This window comes from Dromiciops gliroides, chromosome 3 (assembly GCF_019393635.1).
Source record: "Dromiciops gliroides isolate mDroGli1 chromosome 3, mDroGli1.pri, whole genome shotgun sequence".
NCBI lineage: Eukaryota > Metazoa > Chordata > Mammalia > Microbiotheria > Microbiotheriidae > Dromiciops > Dromiciops gliroides.
Window position 1 is genome coordinate 177,454,771 of NC_057863.1, and position 20,709 is coordinate 177,475,479.

Below are 20,709 nucleotides of genomic sequence, written 5' to 3' on the forward strand. Positions count from 1 at the left end.
TATAGCAATTAAAGTTGCAGTCAAATTATGCAATTAATTGATTGCACTCATAACTGCCATATGGTTTCTTAATTCACCAGAAGAAATTGGGGAAGTGGAGTATTTTTCTTTTCCTGTTAGCTTTCAAGGAAGTGCACATTTCTTTAAGAAAAATTCCTTCATCCAACCCTGTTTTTGGCTACATCAAACACGCAAATGCCTTAGGGATTGGGCTTGTTCAGTGAGGCAGCAGCAGAAGCAAAAGAGCGAGATAATGAGCTGAAATGGATTTCAGGTTTTCCTTGCTCTCCCTGCAGAAAGTCAGTTTGTTGGCTTTTCTGAGCCCAAATGAAGCCAGAAGGCATTCAGTCACAGCAAAACAAGGACATTTTTGCACACCATGAGGCATGGATTTTCAGCCTCACCATCACCACCACCACTACTACTCCTTCCAAGTCCTCCTCTTCCTCCTCCTCCTCCTCCTCCTCCTCCTCCTCCTAGCCAGCCTTTGTACCATTGGGAAGGTGTAGCTAGACTAAGTTCATTTGTAAAAGATGAGAATTTTTTAAGGGACCATGAGCTCCGCAGCATGACATGGCTTCCCTCCAAAAAAACCAATTCAGCACTTGGCTCATTAATAGAAATCTAATGTTTACAATGAAGGAAGGGATAGTCCTTCTGAATTCTGAAGCAGACAGATCCCACTTAGAGTACTATATCCAATTTGAAGTGCTGCATTTCAGCAGGAACCTCAGTACATGAGAACATGCCCAGAGTGACCAGGATGCTGGGGGGAGGAGGAGAGACTCAAAATAGGCCACATGAAGACCAGTTTATGGAACCATGGTTATTTAGGCGGGCAAAAAGAAGGCGTAGGAGAAATGAGAACGTTATCTTCAAATATTTTATGAGCTATTGCATAGAAGAGGGATCAAATTTGTTTTCCTTAAACTAGTAGGTGTAAAGTTAAAGTACTTTCTGGGAAGCATATTACAATTCAATATGAGAGACAATTTCCAAACAGAGCTGTCTGAAAAGTAGAAGGTGGTCACTTAGGAAGTCCATCACATTTTGAAGGAAGCCTTCAAAATGAAGGTTGCATGACCACTTGGCAGAGATGTGGTAAAGGATGCTTGGTTTATGTAGGTGTTGCCATAGTTGCCTTCTAAGGTCTCTTCTGATTTTAAAGGCTTACGATTAGACTGTCCTCTGCTATTACTAATAGAACTTATATCACTGCCTCCTGGTATTTCAATCCATTGGACTTTCTTTCTACTTTTGCAGGGCAATGAGGGTTAAGTGACTTGCTCAAGGTCACACAGTTAGTAAGTGTCAAGTATCTGAGGCCAGATTTGAACTCAGGTCCTCCTGAATCCAGGGCTGGTGTTTTATCTACTGCAGCACCTAACTGGCCCTCCATTGGACTTTCCAATAGAGAAACAGTCACATGAGGAATTAATAAAGAGACCTCTACTAGAATCTATTAGTGAGAAGTAAGGTTCTCAGTGTCTGTTACAAAAGCTTAATGGACAGTGGTATAGAGAAATTGTTCTTGAGTTACTGTTTTCTACTGAATTACTATATTCCTGTTTACTATACAGCTAGCACAATATATTTCCATTATTACATTACAAAAGCACAAATATGACATCCCAAATTATCTGTTTGGTTTTGAGCCATGCAGGACTATTTTTATTTTGGGTTTTTTTTTTTCGTTCCTTTCTTTTTTCTTTTTTTTTTTTTTTTGTGGGGTTAAGCGACTTGCCCAGGGTCACACAGCTAGTAAGTATCAAGTGTCTGAGGCTGGATTTGAATTCAGGTCCTCCTGAATCTAGGGCCAGTGCTTTATCCACTATGCCACCTAGCTGCCCCCTTTTTGTTTTTTAACATGTAAATTCTTTGTGATCCCATTTGGGATTTTCTTAGCAAAGATACTGAAGTAGTTTGCCTCTTCTTTCTCTAGCTCATTTTAGAAGAGCTCTGGCTCATTCAGATGAGAAGACTGAGGCAAACAGGATGAAGTGATTTGCCCAGGGTCACACAGCTAGTAAGTGTCTGAGGTTACATTTGAACTTGTGAAGATGTAGTCTTCCTGATTCTAAGTCCAGCACTCTATCCGCTGTGCTAGCTGCCCTAAAATGTAAACATCTTAGTCCACTAAAATTTGTTTGCTCAAAATAATATTTAAATCAGCTAATCAACCAGAGTAACTAACATGTAATTCAAGAACCTTTCCCCCTGTGAACTTAGGAAATAGAAATCATCATGAGCCTGCTTAGAATAACTTTTTACTTTAATCAGCTATATGTTCACCTTCCAAAACCTGTAGTTATTTGTACATCTCGGGCCTTTTGCCTTAAATTAGTATTCAGACAAATAAATACATAGCCACTAAATTGAACTATAGGGTAGAAAAAGAATCGTAGGTTCAAGTCTCAAGAACAAACTACTAATTTAATTTAAGTTCCATTATTGGTCTGTGAACAAATGTTTAATAAGCACCTACTTTGGACCCAGCAGGCAGCTAGGTAGTACAGTTGATAGAGCGCTGGGCCTGTAGTCAGGAAAACTCATCTTCATGAGTTCAAATCTGACTTTAGACATTTACTAGCTGTGTGACTCTGGGCAGGTCATTTAACCCTGCTTGCATCAGTTTCTTCATCTATAAAGTGAACTGGAAAAGGAAATGGCAAACCATTCCAGTATCTCTGCCAAGAAAACCCCAAAAAGGGGCCACAAAATGTCAGACACAACTGAAAAAAACTAAACAACAATATGGACCCAATGCTGTGTTAGGATTTGTGGGGATGGGGGCCCAGTAGAGATACAAGTAGGTACTCAGAAAATACTAAATTATTTTTCTGAATTGCTGTTTTTATATTATACTTGGAGCTTTAACTGCACCCTAGGGCTGCTGTAGATATGTTGTTTATAAGTAATATCTTCTTTTTACTTACAGGCATCTTTCCCAGGAAACCTGCAACTTGTCCTTGTTCTACGCCCAACAGGATTTTTACAACGGACTCTCTCAGACATTGCTTTCAAATTCAATAGAGATGAATTTAAAATGAAGGTACCTGTAAGTATTTCAATACTTGACCTTTCTACCCAAAGATGTGCTTATAAGGAAAGGAGTCCCTTGTTACCAATGAAAATTGTCTAAAGTATTGATAATTATTATAAAATTGTTTTTATGATATTCTGGACACTTATTCCCCATAAAGGATCCTAAGGATGTTATTAAAGAGACTTGGGAGGGCAGCTAGGTGGCGCAGTGGATAGAGCACCGGCCCTGGAGTCAGGAGTACCTGAGTTCAAATCCTGCCTCAGACACTTAACACTTACTAGCTGTGTAACCCTGGGCAAGTCACTTAACCCCAATTGCCTCACTAAAAAAAAAGAGAGAGAGAGAGAGAGAGAGAGAGAGAGAGAGAGAGAGAGAGAGAGAGAGAGAGAGAGAGAGAGAGAGACTTGGAAAAGTGGTTGGAACTTGAACTGGGAAAAATTTGATTGATTAGTCTTTGAGTTCTAGACCTCCATAAATTACCTAGAACTTGAGGTATCCCCCAGATTGTAAAACAGAAGTAAAACGGACCTAGATGTTAGCCTAGAACCATAGGAGGAAGATCTGAGCTTCATAACAGTTATTAGAACCAAACTTAACAGTCTGCTGATTTTGCCGAATAGAGCTGAGCATGAGGAATAAGAACAAAACAGGGTGTCCCTTAAGCCATCTGTGGCTAGACCATAATATTTAGGACAGGATTTCCTGACTCTGTAACTCATAAATTGTGATTTGGGTTATACTTTGTTTCCCTTAGTAAAACTCCTTTGAAAACCCCCACCCAAATTTTTCTCAATCAGGACTAAGAGAAGAATGGGTCTGTATACACCCAACCCTAGTAGGCACAGCATGATGTAGTGCAAAGACTTCTGGATTGGGAGGCGATGCCCTTTGTTTCAATCCCAGTTCTGCCACACCTTTGTGACCTTGGGCAAGTCGCTAATTTACTTGGAAACTGAGACGGATGGACTAAAACAGTGGTGTCAAACTTAAATTGAGGTGAATCTCTGTGGGCTGTGTACTGACCCAGAAAACCACAAGTCAATATAATCTATTTTGAATTCCGTTTTTATTTATTTTATTAAACATTTCCTAATTATATATTTTTTTTATTTTTGCAGGGCAATGAGGGTTAAGCGACTTGCCCAGGGTCACACAGCTAGTTAAGTGTCAAGTGTCTGAGGCTGGATTTGAACTCAGGTCCTCCTGAATCCAAGGCCAGTGCTTTATCCACTGCACCACTTAGCTGCCCTCCTAACTACATTTTAACCTGGTTCAGCAGCACTGAGAGTTTTGAGGGCCCACTTGCTTTTCCAAGTGTACTTGGGTTCTATGGACCCTCATGGATGAATTTCAGAGGGTCTATGGACTAGGACAGAAAAAAATTATACCAAAATTTATCATTTCCTTCAACTATATAAAACATTATCTTAGACTGCCAAAGGGGTCTGTGATACACAAAAAGGTTAAGTAGCCTTGAGAGAGAGTTCAAGCCTGATTGCCATGATTCACGGGTAGGTGTAGAGCTGGGAAGGGCTCCGTGGGTACTCTAGTTCAGAGATATCAAACTCAACAGCCTCCATGGAACCCAAGTTAAGAACCCCTTCCCTGGAGTATAGGTATAGTCATGGCAGGAATGAGTCATGAGGGCAGCTCTCAGACAGCTCTGGGGTTCTGGGCCAATCATAGGGGTGAAAACTCAAGAGGAAGAAAAGCTGAAGAGTAAACTGTTAAATATTGTTCCCTTCTTGCTTAGGACAATCCTTCATCATTCACAGAATCATTGCTTTGGTACAGGAAGAGACCTTTGAGATCACCTAGTTCAGCCTACTCATTTTACAGATAAGGAAACTGAAGCCCAGAGATGTAAAATGAGTTGTCCATGATCATGCAGGCAGTAAAATGGCTGAGCTAGGATTTGAACTCAGGTTCTCTGACTCCAAATTCAGTACTTTTTACACTGTACCCCTGTTGGCTTTCTCCTACCCCACCAGTGCTTCCTAAGTGCCTTGTTCCAATCATTGGCCAAGCAACTCATGCTTGAATGTTTGGCCATATTTCTGCTCTTCATATAGAATTATTTTATATTATTAATGATAATACCTGATACTTATATAACATTTTAAAGTTCATAAATCCTTTAGATAAATTTTCTCATTCGAACCTCAAAACAGTTCTGTGAAAAGTATTACCCTCATTTTGCAGACAGGAAAACTGAAACTCATAGAACATAAACTTTCCCATAGTCACATAGCTAGGAAACAATAGAGGCAGAATTCAAACCCAAGTCTTCCTTTCTTACTCCGAGTTTATCATTCTGTCTTTTATAAGTGAAGCCACAACTCTTTTCCCTCGATTGTTCATATTACAAGAAGCATTTTTTATAGCAACCCTGGAAAGTGTAGTACTTTCTACACAGGCATAGTGGGCTATCTATGAAAATACCAGGGTATATACTGTGGTGTAAATACCACACTGAGAACTTATAAATTAGAGCATCAGATGCTCTGGGATTTTTTTAATAGTACTTTCTAGGTCTCCAGTATGTGCGAAACAGCCTTAGAGTCTAAAGGACCACTATATGGATGTGATTTATGGTAAACCGCATGAAAGCAAAGACCATTGCTTTAGGTTTCCTATATATCATCATTTGGCGCGCTTTGGGTGGTTTGAGTCCATGTTCACCAAATAGGCATAGATGTCACTCTAAGGTATAAAGTTCAATGTTCCATTACCAGTTCTTTGGAGCCTCCTATACCTCTTAGGTCCTAGTGAACAGAAACATTTCCATTTTTATAATCATAATGAATATGAAATCTTTTCTACCAGCAATTAGATTAAGCTTTGCTTTATAGTTGACAAGTAAGTCACATCAGGAACTATTTTTACACACATACTTGTTCATAGAAAAGAAATAGTTTCCTTTACAGAGTGATACCACTGTGTCATATTAATCAGTAGTCAAGAGCCTGTTTTCAAAAGGTAAAATCACTGGCCTTTTCTAATCTGTTGGGTCATCATTAAAGGTTCTTCTCTCTGGTTTATGTACAGATGAGAGATCAACAATTCACTCCCAACATTTCTAGAGTATCCACAACTTTAGAAAGAAAATTATCAATAAGTGGGATTGCTTTATTCCCTTCTTTAATTATTGATAATAAATATTTTTTATTAAGCATACGCAAGGGGGCAGCCAGATGGCGTAGTGGTTAAAGCACCGGCCCTGGATTCAGGAGCACCTGAGTTCAAATCCGGCCTCAGACACTTGACACTTACTAGCTGTGCAACCCTGGGCAAGTCACTTAACCCCCATTGCCCCACAAAAAAAAAAAAGCATACACAAGATGCTAGTGATAATATAGAAAACCTAAACTATGGAACACTAATTCATGGTTGGTGGAACTGTGAACTGATACAACCATTTTGAAGAGCAATTTGGAATTATGTTCAAATGGCTATCCCCTTTGACCCAGCAATACCACTATTAGGTTTGTTTCCCAGGGTGATTAGGGAAAAGGAAAAGAACATATATGTTCTAAAATACTTTTAGCAGTTCTCTTTGTGGTGGAAAAGAACTGGAAATTATGAGGATGCCCATCAATTAGGTAATGGCTGAACAAGTTGTGGTATTTGATTGTGATGGAATACTATTGTGTTGTAAGAAATGATGAATAGGATGATTTTTAAAAAACATGGATAGACTTGCATGAAATAATGAAGAGTGAAATGAGCAGACCCAAGAGAATGTTATACATAGTAACAGCAATATTGTCCTAAGAACAACTTTGAATGACTGAGTCATTTTGAATATTATAAATATTCAAATCTACTTCAAAGGACTTATGAAGGAAGATGCTATCTATATCCAGAGAAAGAACTATTAAAAAGAAGTATGTATCATATGATTTTCCACACGCATATATACACACATATATGTGTGTATGTATATACAGACACATATGTGTGTGCGTATGTATATACACACACATTTGTGTCTAATAGTAGTCTTCTCAAGGGCAGGGGAGGGAGGGAGAAAAAAACAAAAATCAGAGAACAAAAGAAAACTTAAAAGGGAGCAAAGAAAAGCAGGGTAGATTTGAAAATGATGTGTAGTATTTATTTTAGTTTTTCAAAAAAGTAAATAGCATGAAATAAAAATTCATGTTTTGTTTATATTGAATCCTCTTTTTATGTTTCACTATGTACTTGGAAGTGTTCTTTTTTTTGTCTTTTTGTATTTAAGTTCAAAATAAATTTTAAAAAAATTTAAAAGAAAATCTAAAATAAAAGAATTTAGAAAGATTCCTACAAAAATATATAAGTAATGAGAAAGAAATGCGGGAAAAGTTCTTTGACTATTTTTCTCTGGGTTAGGTTTCCTTGGCAGGAACTAAAGAATGGTGTAGAAGGACAAAAATGGGGGCTGACTAAATCTCATTTAGAGAGTTTCATTCTTAATTACATTTTCTTCTGATTTCCTAATGTAAATTACACTATTTTTAATCTCAATGAATAGTTAACAATAGCCAGGGTGGTAATACAGAACAGATGTGGAATAGATCTAAAGACCTATTTTGGAAGACTTACTTGATATCTTACAGAGTAATGACTTTAAATTTGAAATCTTGGAGTTTCATTAAGTGAAAAAAAGAGAAAAATATATACACAGCAAAAACGGAAAATAAGACCTAGATAATTTGGTACTAGTTTCTCTAATAAAAAACCTTTCCTGTCTTAGCTGTGTTTGTGCAGAGGAATAGAATAGATAGATGTAGATAGAATCTAAGTTCCTTGAGGGCAGAAACTATTCTAATTTTGTATTTGTATCCCTAGTAGGCTGCCTAGTACATAGTACTTAATTAATGGACTCTAGGATTGTGGATCTAGAACTAAAAGGGACCTCAAAAACTATCCACTCCAACCCTCTAATATTACAGATGAGGGAACTGAGGCCAACAGAAGTGGTCATTTTTCACACAAGTGTCAGAAATATTAATCATTCCTTGTGGATTGATTGAAATGTGAAAATTAATGAAGAGAGCATTTGCCACACCTATTATGCATTATCACATTTGGGGTGTTGTATAGATATTAATTGGTACCTCATAGAATTGCACCATTTCCCTCTGCAGCGGGTACATATAAACTGACCTTTCTCAAACTCAACAGCTATTATTTTCATCAACCATGTCCTTTGCAACAATGAAGACATTTTCCCCTGATAGATTACTGTGTCAATTCTATAGATGGATGTTCTATTTGTGGGTTTTGCTTTGTTTTGCTTTTTCTAGATCATAATGCTCAGTTCAGTACCAGAATTGCAGAGTTATATTGACAAAACACAGCTGACAGAAGATCTTGGTGGCACCCTGGACTATTGCCATAGCAGGTGGCTATCTCACCGCACAGTAAGTGACCTTTCTGATTATGTTTTGGTGGTCAGGGGGAAGTGGGGGGTTGGGGGACAGGTTTTCCTTGATTACATGCTTACCATATAGTCCTGATTCTGCATCATGGCATAAACCTTCCCCAAACATGTTCATATTAACAAAAGTTTACTTCCAAAGAATGAGGAGATGGTCTCAATGGAACTTAGTCATCTTAAAGAAATAACATGAGTAATAAGTTTGGGAGTGGTTTTTTGCAGGCTTAAAGGCAAAAAAGGCTATGTTGTGTGTGTGTGTGTGTGTGTGTGAGAGAGAGAGAGAGAGAGAGAGAGAGAGAGAGAGAGAGAGAGAGAGAGAGAGAGAGAGAGAGAGAGAGAAGGAAGACACGTGGTCATTCTACCAGCAGAGAGAGGGAGAGAAGTCAAGTATAGAATGACTGAATTTTGAGATTATGTTAAAAGTGTGTCTGATGTGAGTCTGGGAGGGGAAAAAAGCATGCAGTCAAGGAACGAATGGTGAAGGTACTTGTCTGTGAATATATTGTTGCTCAGATTTTCTTTGAAATCTTGCTTTTGGAATGAGATGATGTTTAATTTCTTAGCTCTTATGAAACCTATGTCTCATTTTAAAACAGCAGCCGTGGTGTGGGCATGGGATGTTTTATGATAGGCTCTTTTCCCTCTTTATTTCAAAAGGCTATTGAAAGTTTTGCCCTAATGGTTAAGCAAACAGCTCAAATGCTCCAGTCCTTTGGGACAGAACTGGCCGAGACGGAATTACCTAATGATGTACAATCAACCAGCTCCATTCTTTCAGCACACACAGAGAAGAAAGGCAAAATGAAGGTAAGTGAAGGATGGGAAGGGACAGGACTTACTGAGGTTAAACATTCCAGAACTCTAATCATTAAAGGGAAATTTTTGAGAGGAAAAAGTCTGACTTTCTTGATTATACCAAGTATAAGGATGAGATGTGCTTCAGAAAAACCATTCTTATTAGCTATTGCTTTCCAAGCTTGGAGACTGAGTGTTTGCTTTTATCTCTAACATAAAAAGCACATTTTTCTATCTATGATATAAAAAGGACAGCCTTAGGAGAATGCAGATTGAAACATGTTCTTGTGGTGGCATCATGTGGGTAATAAATCCTTTGTATCGCTGAGTAATGATGAGATCTGCACAGAATTATGAATTAGGCTTTAAAGATATCTTTCTTCATAATGATTCATACTGGTGGTAACTGAGTCTATTGGTCAATTTAGGGACATCTGATGCTCACCAGTAAATTTTAAAGGTAAGATTCCTATAGTACTTTAAGGTAGAGATCAGACAGGCATTGTGTTTTGTGCCAGTTCCAGAAGTCTAAGGTTCTTAATCTTATAGTATTTACTCACTGACTTCCTTTCCCAATGTCTTCCTCTTCCCACTTTGTATAAATTCCATTTTTTTCTTGGCATAAGCCTACCCCTACACACTGGCTAGGATTTTTGCTTTGAAACAGCAGTTATTGCTCTTTGGCAGAGACTCTTCTAAGGAAAATACATTCATGTATCACCAAACATGCAGCCATCTCTAACATAAAGTACTATTTTGCTCTGAGTAATAAGAAATCACTGAAGGAAGGTGTGTTAGACAACCCAGGTTCCTATCTTCTTTAGCACTAAGGGATATGTAACCCTGGCTGAGTCAGTGTTAATAATGGGGGCAGGTCTCAACCTCTGTGTTTCATAGAGAACTCTCTAAGACTGTACATGGAAAAGAAAGTAACAATCTAGACCGAGAGTACTACTTTTTAAGTATTCTGCACCAATAAAATCATAAGCCAGGTTTTAAAAAAATCCTTGCGTGAGCTACTTCACAGTGTTGTGAAGAAAGTGCTTCATCAATCTCAAAGCACCATAGAAATGTGAACTGGTATTATTATCATGCAGATGCTTGCATAATTCCTGCCCCCTACCCCCAACTTGTTTTTTATGGAAATATCAAGGGAACATACTCCCTAGAGCTGAACTTGTGGGAGGTGCTTGGCTTTCCAGTATATTTGTACTACCTTTTGTTTATTCCCCAGGAAGAATTGTGAATAAGTATTTATGCCAACCAGAGCTTCATATAGATTCCTTTAACTTCCCACTGAACTGTTGATTTACAACACTCAAGGGTGTTTCTAGCCACACATCTTATCTTCTTTAGCTATTAGACCTGGATTCTAGTTCTAGCTTTGCCACTAGGAAGGAATGTAATAATTACTTACTAAGAACCTACTCTGTGCCAGGCACTGTGCTAAGCACTTTACAAATATTATCTCATTTGAGTCTCACAACCCATAGGGGGTAGGGGCCCTTATTATTACTATTTTACAAGTAAGGAAACTAGGCAAAGAAAGGTTAAGTGATTTTTGCCCAGGGTCACATGTCTGGCTGAGGCTGGATTTGAACTCAGGTCTTCCTGACTCCAGGACCAGTGCTCTATTCATTGTACCACCCAGTTGTCTAGCTAGTTGTATGATGTTAGTCAAGTAATTTTATCTCTCTAGGCTTTAGTCCATAATAAAAATTAAGAGGTTACCTTAGATCATCTTTAAAAAATTTTTCTAGTTTTTAAAATATATTACTGATATGTATATCCTGGGGCCAGCTGGGTGGCACAGTGGATAAAACACTAGGCTTGGAATCAGGAAGATTCATCTGCATGAGTTCAAATCTAGACTCAGACAGTATCTGTGAGACCCTGGGCAAGTCACTTCACCCTGTTTGCTTCAGTCCCTCATCTATAAAATGAGCTGGAGAAGGAAATGGCAAACCACTCCAGTATCTTTGCCAAGAAAATCCCAAATGGGGTCACGATGCGACTGAAACAACTGGGCAACAAAAATAACCTGACATATAGTAGGCATTTAATAAGTTCTTGTTGATTGATCTGTAACTTAGTCCTGGCTTTCCCCTTACCTGGTTGTGTAATATTGAGCAACTCATTTAATTCTTCTGAGCTTGAGTTTCCTCATAAGTAAAATGAGAGAGTTGGGCCAGTTGTTCTCTACAATCCTTTCTGACTGAATATTCTGTGGTTCTATGAAATTATTCAAGTGGGTAATTTCTATGTCATTTTCATCAATACCAGTTTTTATTGTCACCATCCTTCCTAATTTTTTCCCTTCTCTCTTTTAACTCTACTCTTTAAATCAGCCTTTTTGACCCAATTAGCCAATAGCATAAGTTCTAATGATTCATTTTTATATTGATTGTTGAATCTCTAAAACTCTGATGAGCAAATTTGAATGAACTGATGTCTTTCCACAGGAAGATATGATGTTAGCATTAAAAGAGGGACACACTATCCTTGAAAGCATTAGAGAGCCACTGGCCAAGAATCCTGAGTACAATCTAAATCAAGATCAGCTTGACAATCAAACCACAGTGCAGAGGTGAGAGGAACCATGAAATATTTGCAGGTGTTCACTTTCTTTTCTTTTCTAATAATTTTTATTCCAGTTGACAAACATTTATTCTCTTTCCTTCTCAACTCCCCCCGACCCAACTGGGGAAAAAAAAGAAAAACACAAAATAAAACCCTTCTAACAAATACATATGGTCAAGTTTTACTTTGAATTCAAGAGGTTTTAGATGTTCACATTTGCAAAGGAAACTAAATTCTGCTTGAGTAACCAGGTAGACAAGGGCAAGATGGTACAGTAGCAAAGTATAGTGAACTAGAAATTATCTGGAGAAATGGATTATAGTCTCCTTGATGAATGTAACTAGCAGAGTGACTGAGCAATTGACTGAATCTCCCTGAGCTTCAGTGCCTTCAATTATAAAAGGAAGAGTTTGGAGTGTATTTTTCCCAGTCACTTCAAGCTCTACAATCTATGATTTTATGAAATTCTAGGCATGTATCCCTCTGAACTCCAAAGGAAAACTCCTTTTGTAGTTCAAGATATTCCCTGAAATGGAAACAACTAAATTTCAAAGCTGTGAGATTGCTTTATGATGCCAAATAGTCTTAAGAATAATGTCTTATTTTACCCTACCCTCCTTTTGCATTTACTTTCTTCTTTGTACTTACAGTATCGAGTGGGAGAGTCATAGTTTTGTTTTGTTTTTCAGTTGATAGAAAGGAAAACAAATCACATAGGAGTCATTTCTAGGTGGGTTTCTAGCTCAGCAGTCAACTCACACTTTTAAAAGGTAAATGTTTGAAATTGAGAAGCTACATGAGCACTGGATTAAGAGTCAGAAAACTGATATTTGATATCCTACTAGCTATGCAACTGTAGGCAAATCATATAAGGAAAAAATACTCTGGAGAAACTATTCATTACTGTTTAAAGTTTAGATTAGATTAGAGTTGTCAAACTTGCTGCTGGCTGCAAAATTCCCAAGATTGGCCAGAACCAGATTAAAATGTAATTGGGGTGGGGGGCGGCTAGGTGGCGCAGTGGATAAAGCACTGGCCCTGGACCTGGATTCAGGAGTACCTGAGTTCAAATCCGGCCTCAGACACTTGACACTTACTAGCTGTGTGACCCTGGGTAAGTCACTTAACCCCTATTGCCCCGCCAAAAAAAACCCACACGCACACACAAAAAGTAATTGGGAATTGTTTAATAAAATAGCAAGATGTGTATGTAGGATAAATTAGAGATTATCTCAGAGAGAAGGCACTAGTATTGAGAGATATAGAAAAAGGCTTCTTGCAGAAGGCAGGATTTTAATCAGGAGAAGGGAGCAAGAAAAGCCAGAAGGCAGAGATGAGGAGAGAGAAAATTCTAGACATGGAGGAACAATAATGTTGTTGCATGTGGCAGAAGGGTCAAGAAGGATGATGGTTGAGACAGAACCATCAGATTTAGCAATGAAGTGAATGTTGTTGGTCTTGGAGAGAGCAGTTTTAGTCAAGTGGTGAGATCAGGAGACAAATTGCAGAGAGCTGAGCAATGAGTGGGAGGAGAGGAAGTATTGGCCATGAGTGTAGTTTTTCCCTCTCCACCTGGGAGTTTGATTGTAAAAGGGAGGTGAAAGGTGGAACAATAGCTTGAGGGGATGGCATGATCAGGTGAAGACCTCTTCAGGATGGAGGAAGAGAGACAGTAGGATGAGACTAAAAATTAGAGAGAGAACCAGGATGGTTGAAGGAACTCCTGGAAGAAACAGTAGAGGAGGGGACCAAGGGTGCAAGTGTGGAGGTTGACCAAGCACAAAGAAGGGCCCTTTCTTTGTAAGGGAATGGAACAAAGTAAGAGAAAATGGGAGACAATGTAGAGGCATTATAAAGTGGGACAAAGGAAAAAAGTAAGCTTATGATATATGACCTTTTTTCTCAGTAAAGAACAAGGTGGCTCTGTGGACAGAGAAGAAGATAGAAATGGTATAGGAGTCTTGAGAGGGAAAGAGTTATTGTGAAGAATGTAATTGAATTTCAGTGAAGAATTAAAAGGCTTACATATAGTGCTGAAGGTCCAATTAAGATTAGAAAACATGAATGGATGGTGCACCCAGTCGACACTATTACTGACTTCATCCAGTAATAATAGATAGCATAGTACCTCAGGGTTGGGGTTTGACCAGGTGTGGGTGTCACAAGGCCAAGGGGACAGATGAAGTAAGCAGAGAGGACAGTATATGACTGAATTGTTTCTGTAGGATCAAGATTAGAAAGGTATCCCTAAGGTCCATTCCAGATCCAAATCTATGTTGTTGTTGTTTTTTAAATAACATTTCCCCCCATTATATGTGAAGACAATTTTTAGCATTCATTTTTAGAAAAAATTTGAATTCCAAATTTTCTTCCCTTCCTCCTTCCCCTCTTCCTAAAATGGTAAGCAAATCGATATAGGTATATATGTATATGTATATGTATATGTATATATGTATGTGTGTATGTATATATACATATACATGCAATCATGTAAAACATACTTCCATATTAGTCACAGGTGTGAAAGAAGAAACAGACCAAAAAGGAAAAAATTAAGAGATTGAAAAAAGTATGCTTTTAATTTGCATTCAGAGTCCATCAGTTTTTTTCTCCGGATGTGGAGAACATTTTCCATCATGAGTCCTTTGTAATTGTCTTGGATCATTGTATTTCTGAGAAAAGCTAAGTCATTCATAGTTGATCATTATCCAGTGTTGCTGTTACTGTGTACAATGTTCTCCTTGTTCTCATTTCACTTTGCATCATTTCATTAAATCTATGTTCTTATGACTAAATTAAAATTTATAGGGACTCTCAGAAGCCATGCAATAGAAATAAAATAGTTGGTACTTCTATATGACAAGTCAAATATGTTATTTTGTTAAGATTGACTTTCTCCTTGGTACAAAATCTTCTATCTCCCCATATCAAGTGAAAAAGGATAGCAAATGATTTACGTCTGAGGGAGAATTTGTCATGATTGGCTACATATATATAGTATAGAATGATTTTTGCCCATCTTTTTAGACTTCTGGATCAGCTGGGTGAAACAGAAGCTGCTTTTGATGAATTTTGGGCTAAGCATCAGCAGAAACTCGAGCAGTGTCTACAACTCCGGAATTTTGAGCAGAATTTTCGAGAGGTGAGTAGCACATGACTCCAGTGAAATTTGAGGTGTGCTCCTGAATACTGCAGTTGTTGGGCAGTGATTGGTCACTAAAATATGGAATCCTCTAAGTTTCTAGGTTTCCTATCCACAACTACATGCTTTTCATTCTCTACACCTTAGTAGGCAGTCCTCATGACTCACTGTGCCCTCCCCACTCATATACACACCTTGGTGGTCCACCTTCTGGTGGTGACACTCTCCATCCACACTTAGCTAGGCTGGTTCTTGGATGGTAAACACACTGTTGCTATGCCTTTAACTTCAAGTCTTTTCGATTTTGTAGGACCTGCCAGGGGTTGGACTCTTCTGGTGTAGCCTTCAAGAGCCCTGAAGAGGCAATAGAGTAGGTCTTTAGTAGGAGAGGGGAATTAAAAAGAGCCAAAAATCCTCCTATAATACAAGATAGTGCCTGGTGTGATAAGGCTCCTGGAGAGGGATCTCAGGGTTTAGAGGAAGGAAAAGGTACATTTGGCCAAACCAGAAAACCAGAGATGCTATATGAGGATTGAGTATGTGTTCTGGACAGTAAATGATTTAAGAGTTCAAAGGAGGAAATCAGTCTCAGAGTGACAAAGGAAGGATCTATAAAAGAAGTGGGCTTAAGATGGGCCCTCAAAGACGAATAGTAGTGGACAAATTCGCATAAGACCTTAAAGCTAATTTTGAGTAAAAACTCAGCTTCATTTGGTGGTGAGCAAGAGCAATGTTAAATTTGGTGGAAAAAAGAGAACACTGGTGACTGGCTTTCTTTTAATCTTGTTATGTTTTGGTTGCCTTTTGGGGATACAGTTATGTAACATCTATTCTAGAGCTTGCTGTAACATATCAGCAATTTTATTTAAGGAGGGATGCTCTTCATTTGTTGACATATAAAGCAGTAGAGGCCTAAATCCTACTATTTGTGAGATCTTCCCTGGGTGTGAAGCAGAAAGTAGCAAAAAGAGAACATTATGATGACTAACCTGGGAGTACTCTGAGCTTTCTCACTTTACTTTGTGACCTTGATCAAGTCCCTTAACCTCTCTGGCCCTCAGTTCCCTCATCTTTAAAGTAAGAGAGTTGGACTAGATGACCTCCAAGGTCCTTTGCAGTTCTATATCTATGTTCTTCAGCATCTATAACTCTGACACATTGTTTATTGATAAAGATTCCAACCATATGCAGAAAACATAAGGCTAAGCTGCATATTTAGGTGTCTTGTATGATCAAGGACTAACACGCCAGAAACTCAGAATTCAATTCCATTCTGTGCCAAGCCCTGTGCAAAGACAGAAATGAAAGTGTCTGCACTGAAGGCGTTTACAAAACTCCACAGTGAAGAAGCAACATGTATGGATTATTCAAAACAAAATATATACACAATGAATACAAAGTCATTCTGAGGTGAAGCACCTGTAACTGAGGGGGAAAGCATGGATCAAGCAGTGCCTTGTATTTGAGCTGAACTTTGAAGAGAGCCAGGGATTCCCAGACACTTCAGGGGAAGGGGGAGAGCAAATAGACTCCTCCAGCATCTTTAATAGTCCAAATGAAAACACAAAATGAAAAAAAAAAAAGTTGTTTAATTTGAAAGGAATGTGGGCCCAGAATTTTCACTTTAGCCCCTGATTTCATCCTTAGCTCTCTCATGAATCACTACATTCTAGTGGCTAACCCTTTATTTTAGCAAGCTTTCCGTGCTTACCCCTACCACCAAAAATGCTTAGGTATTAAAAAGTCGAATCTCCCAGGGCTTAGAAGTGCTTAACAGCCCTGCAGCAGACTTTCATGCCTTTATCCCAAGAGGGTTTTTAAAACCCTGCTGGCTCCTTCCTTTGTTCTGCAGGACTGGGCAGACCTCAGGGGACAACAAAATCACTTCTCTCAGCATCTAGCTTTTCTTTGCTTGTAACCTTTTCTTCATTAGGATAAAGAGTGAAATGAAAATTGGGTGAATTAAAATGTAGCTCGTGTTCTAAAATCAACCTAGTATTTCTGGTGACATTGTGATGCAGTGAGAAAACTGATAGACTTCGGTGTCAGAAAGTCTTGGTTCTGTGCTGGCTCCACCCCTTATAGAGTCATGTGACTACAACATAGCACTTCTCTCCCTCTCATCTATAAAATGAGTATAATCATCATCCTTGTACTACCTGCCTCAGAAGGTTGTTTGGTGGGAACCATTTTCTAAATTGCTATGTGAATGCTCCCTTGGAGCAGAGTTACTGCAAAGGCAACTAATCTCTGCCTTATTTATTGAGCTTCTTCTCTGTGCTGAGCACCCTTATAAGTGCCTCATTGATATGTAGGTAGTAAGTGGTAGAACCAGAGTTTGAATGTTCACCCTCTGACTCCAAAGTTGGTTCTCTCTCTCTTTCTTTTTCTTCCTTCCTTCCTTCCTTTTTTTTTTTTGGCAGGACAATGAGGGTTAAGTGACTTGCCCAGGGTCACACAGCTAGTAAGTATCAAATGTCTGAGGCCAAATTTGAACTCAGGTCCTCCTGAATCCAGGGCCGGTGTTTTATCCACTGCACCACCTTGCTGTCCCCAAGTCGGTTCTCTTTCTAGTGTACTACACTAAACTCTCGTTTGTTGTCCTACTTTCTGATTTAAAAAAAAAAAACTCTTCCTACAATATATGAATGTACTTCATAACCTTGGGCATATCACTTTAACCTCAATTCTTCATTTGTAAAATGTTTTTGTTGTTCAGTTGTATCTGACGCTTCATGACCCCATTCGGGGTTTTCTTGGCAGAGATATTGCAGTGCTCTGCCATTTCTTTCTCCAGCTCATTTTACATATGAGGAAACAGGCAAGTGACTTGCCCAGAGCCACACATTTAGTAAATGTCTGAGATCAGATTTGAACTGAGGAAGATGAGTCTTTCTGACTTCAGGCTGGGTACTCTTTGCCAGCCTGCAGCACATAAGGCAGGTAAATTAAATGGCCTCATAGGTTCCTTCCAATGTTAAATCTATGATCTAAGTACAGATCTCTGCAAATAGTAAAAAAAAAAAAAAAAAGAGTCACTTTTATGGTTAAATAATTAATTCTTATTTAACTTTCCTCAAATACAAATTTTTGAAAGCCCCTGCCCTCTGGCATGCTATCATTGCATGTTGATATGCTACTTGCAGGTAGATAGTTCTTTGGATTCTTTTCCTTTGCCCTGATCTTTCTATATTATATCTTAATTTTCCATAGAAAAGTATGCTTCCATGTGCTTACCTGGAAATGTACTAATGACAATGAATGTCGCTCCATCCCAGCCTTCACTGACAGTGACCGTGCTCTCTCTTCCCATTCACTCCCCTTTCTCATAGGTGAAAGCCATCTTGGATGTTGTATCAGAGAAGTTATCAACCTTTACGGATGTGGGAAATAGCTATGCTCATGTGGAACACATGCTGAAGGACCTCGCTAGCTTTGAAGAAAAATCCAATGTAAGTCACATGTAGCAATTCCACAATTAAATTTACTGTTTAAAGTGTAGGGTGGTCTCTAGTTAATGGAAAATGGTTCATTCTGGTACCTAATGTCCAAAGTTCACTTTGGAGAGACAGAGACTGCCTATCGCACAGTCATTTGGGTTCTGTGTTGACCATTTCCACAATGGCATAGTAAGATTATATAACTTAAAGGTTTTATTTAATAATTATTATTATTATATTTTATCACTTAAGTGATCACTTAAGTAATCATCTTGTGAGAGGGACTCTAAACAACCTAGGAAATGGCTTTTTGTAAGTATGACCCATCCACCTAGATTCTCTATCCTGACCTTTTCAACACTACTGAATTAGCAGTGTAAAAACTCATATATATATATATATATATATATATATATATATATATAAAATAGTGTTTTGCCTTGCCCTGAAAACAGCTTCCCAAATATCCCAAATAAGTCCCAATTTACTTGTTTTTTTAATAATGTCTTCCTTTTTCAGGAAGCAGTAGAGAAGGCTAGGGCCTTGTCTTTGGAAGGTAACCAGCTAATCCAAAGCAAGCATTATGCTGTGGACTCCATCTTGCCAAAGTGCAATGAACTCCAGAACCTCTGTGATGAATTCACAGCAGAAATGGGTAAAAGGAGGGATCTTCTCCACCAGTCATTGGAGCTCCATAGCCTTCTTGAAAAGGTATGTTGAGAAATCAAAAGCTCTTTCTCCTTGCCCTCCCCCACTGTGTTCTTATTTAAAACAGGCCAAGCATGTGATCCCACATCCCCAATTTCTTTTCTTCCTCATCTTACTGGTATCAGTAGCATTTTTTTGAGGATGGCATCATGCCCAGGCTTCCTGTAGTTCTTTATTTTTCTCTTGGCATCTAGAATGCACGTGTTAATATATATTTATGTGTTTGTGTAATTTAGTTGTGTGTGTTTATGAAATCTGGTTGTGGCACCTGATGAAGATCTGACAATTCATCCACGATGCTGATCTTTTATTGTGTCTGCTATTTGGGTTTGCAGTTTATTTTTCCTTCAGTAGAATATATTACTGAAGAAAAGTCACTTGACTTCAAAATGTGATTTTTCCATCCTGAAGAACACATAGGATGTAGTGACAAAAGTATAATGATTCAGTGTTTTGGGTCATGTTTCTAAAACTAAAGCATTCCTTGGGCTATGTGTTCATCGGTGAAGAATTGCTTTCGGCAGAAAATATGCAAGCAAAATGACAAATTTCATGCACCTTCCAGTGTGTTTCACTGAAATCTTCTTTTCTTTTCCCTCTCCTGTGTTTTGTGTGTCTAGTCTATGAAATGGTGTGATGAAGGTATTTACCTGCTAGCTTCACAGCCCGTGGACAAATGTCAGTCCCAGGATGGAGCTGAGTCAGCTCTACAAGAGATCGAGAAGTTTTTAGACACTGGTACAAGAAACAAAATCCAGGAGCTAAATAAAGTTTACAAAGAATATGAATCTATTCTCAATCCAGATCTAAAGGTAATATTAACATGTGACCATAAGTAAAATATTTTGAGTACTTATCTTCATAATTTAAAATATATATGTTTATGTGTACATATATATATATATATGTGTATATATATATATTATCCTACTGATTGCCTAATAGAGATTTCCTGACTTTTAATGTTTGAAAAATTAATAACATTAATTTTTCATTTTAGGAGGGGTGGGGAAATGAGGGCTAAGTGACTTGCCCAGGGTCACACAACTAGTAAGTGTCAAGTGTCCGAGGCTGGATTTGAACTTGGGTCCTCCTGAATCCAGGGCTGGTACTTTATCCACTGTGCCACCTAGCTGCCCTAATTTTTAAATTTTGAATTTAAATACCAAAAAAAGAATTTTTTTATACATGGCAGAACATCAAAAGCATATTCAAAATGAAATTGTCAATCTCCCCTTCACATTGCCTGAGATATGTGTGTGTATATACATATATATGCACACAGAGAAAAAGATGAAATAAACTATACCCATTACTTTTTTTTCCTATTTAGAATTTTCTTTTCCAAATTACATGTAAAAACAAATTTTGACATCAATTTTTTAAAACTTTGTGTTACAACTTTTCTTCCTCCTTCCCTTCCCATCCCCAACCCCCAAGAACTCAAGCAATTCAATATAAGTTATACATGAGTAGTCATGGAAAACATCTCCACATTAGCCAGATTGTGAGAGGAAACACACAAAAACAAAACTTCAGATTAAGAAACTCTCAAAAAAATTATGCTTCAATCTGT

At 38.2% G+C, this 20,709-nt stretch overlaps 1 protein-coding gene across 14 annotated transcripts in view; it reads left to right on the forward strand.

Moving 5' to 3' along the window:
* The window catches only part of MCF2L (MCF.2 cell line derived transforming sequence like), a 397,307-nt gene that overhangs the window by 339,908 nt on the left and 36,690 nt on the right, over positions 1-20,709 (forward strand). For all 14 annotated transcript variants that reach the window (XM_043992544.1, XM_043992546.1, XM_043992552.1 and 11 more), the window contains 8 exons: positions 2,939-3,058; positions 8,335-8,451; positions 9,126-9,275; positions 11,726-11,850; positions 14,871-14,985; positions 18,318-18,437; positions 18,945-19,136; positions 19,754-19,945. In XM_043992544.1, coding sequence (XP_043848479.1) covers positions 2,939-3,058; positions 8,335-8,451; positions 9,126-9,275; positions 11,726-11,850; positions 14,871-14,985; positions 18,318-18,437; positions 18,945-19,136; positions 19,754-19,945 — 1,131 coding nt within the window. The remainder of the gene's footprint in view (positions 1-2,938; positions 3,059-8,334; positions 8,452-9,125; positions 9,276-11,725; positions 11,851-14,870; positions 14,986-18,317; positions 18,438-18,944; positions 19,137-19,753; positions 19,946-20,709) is intronic.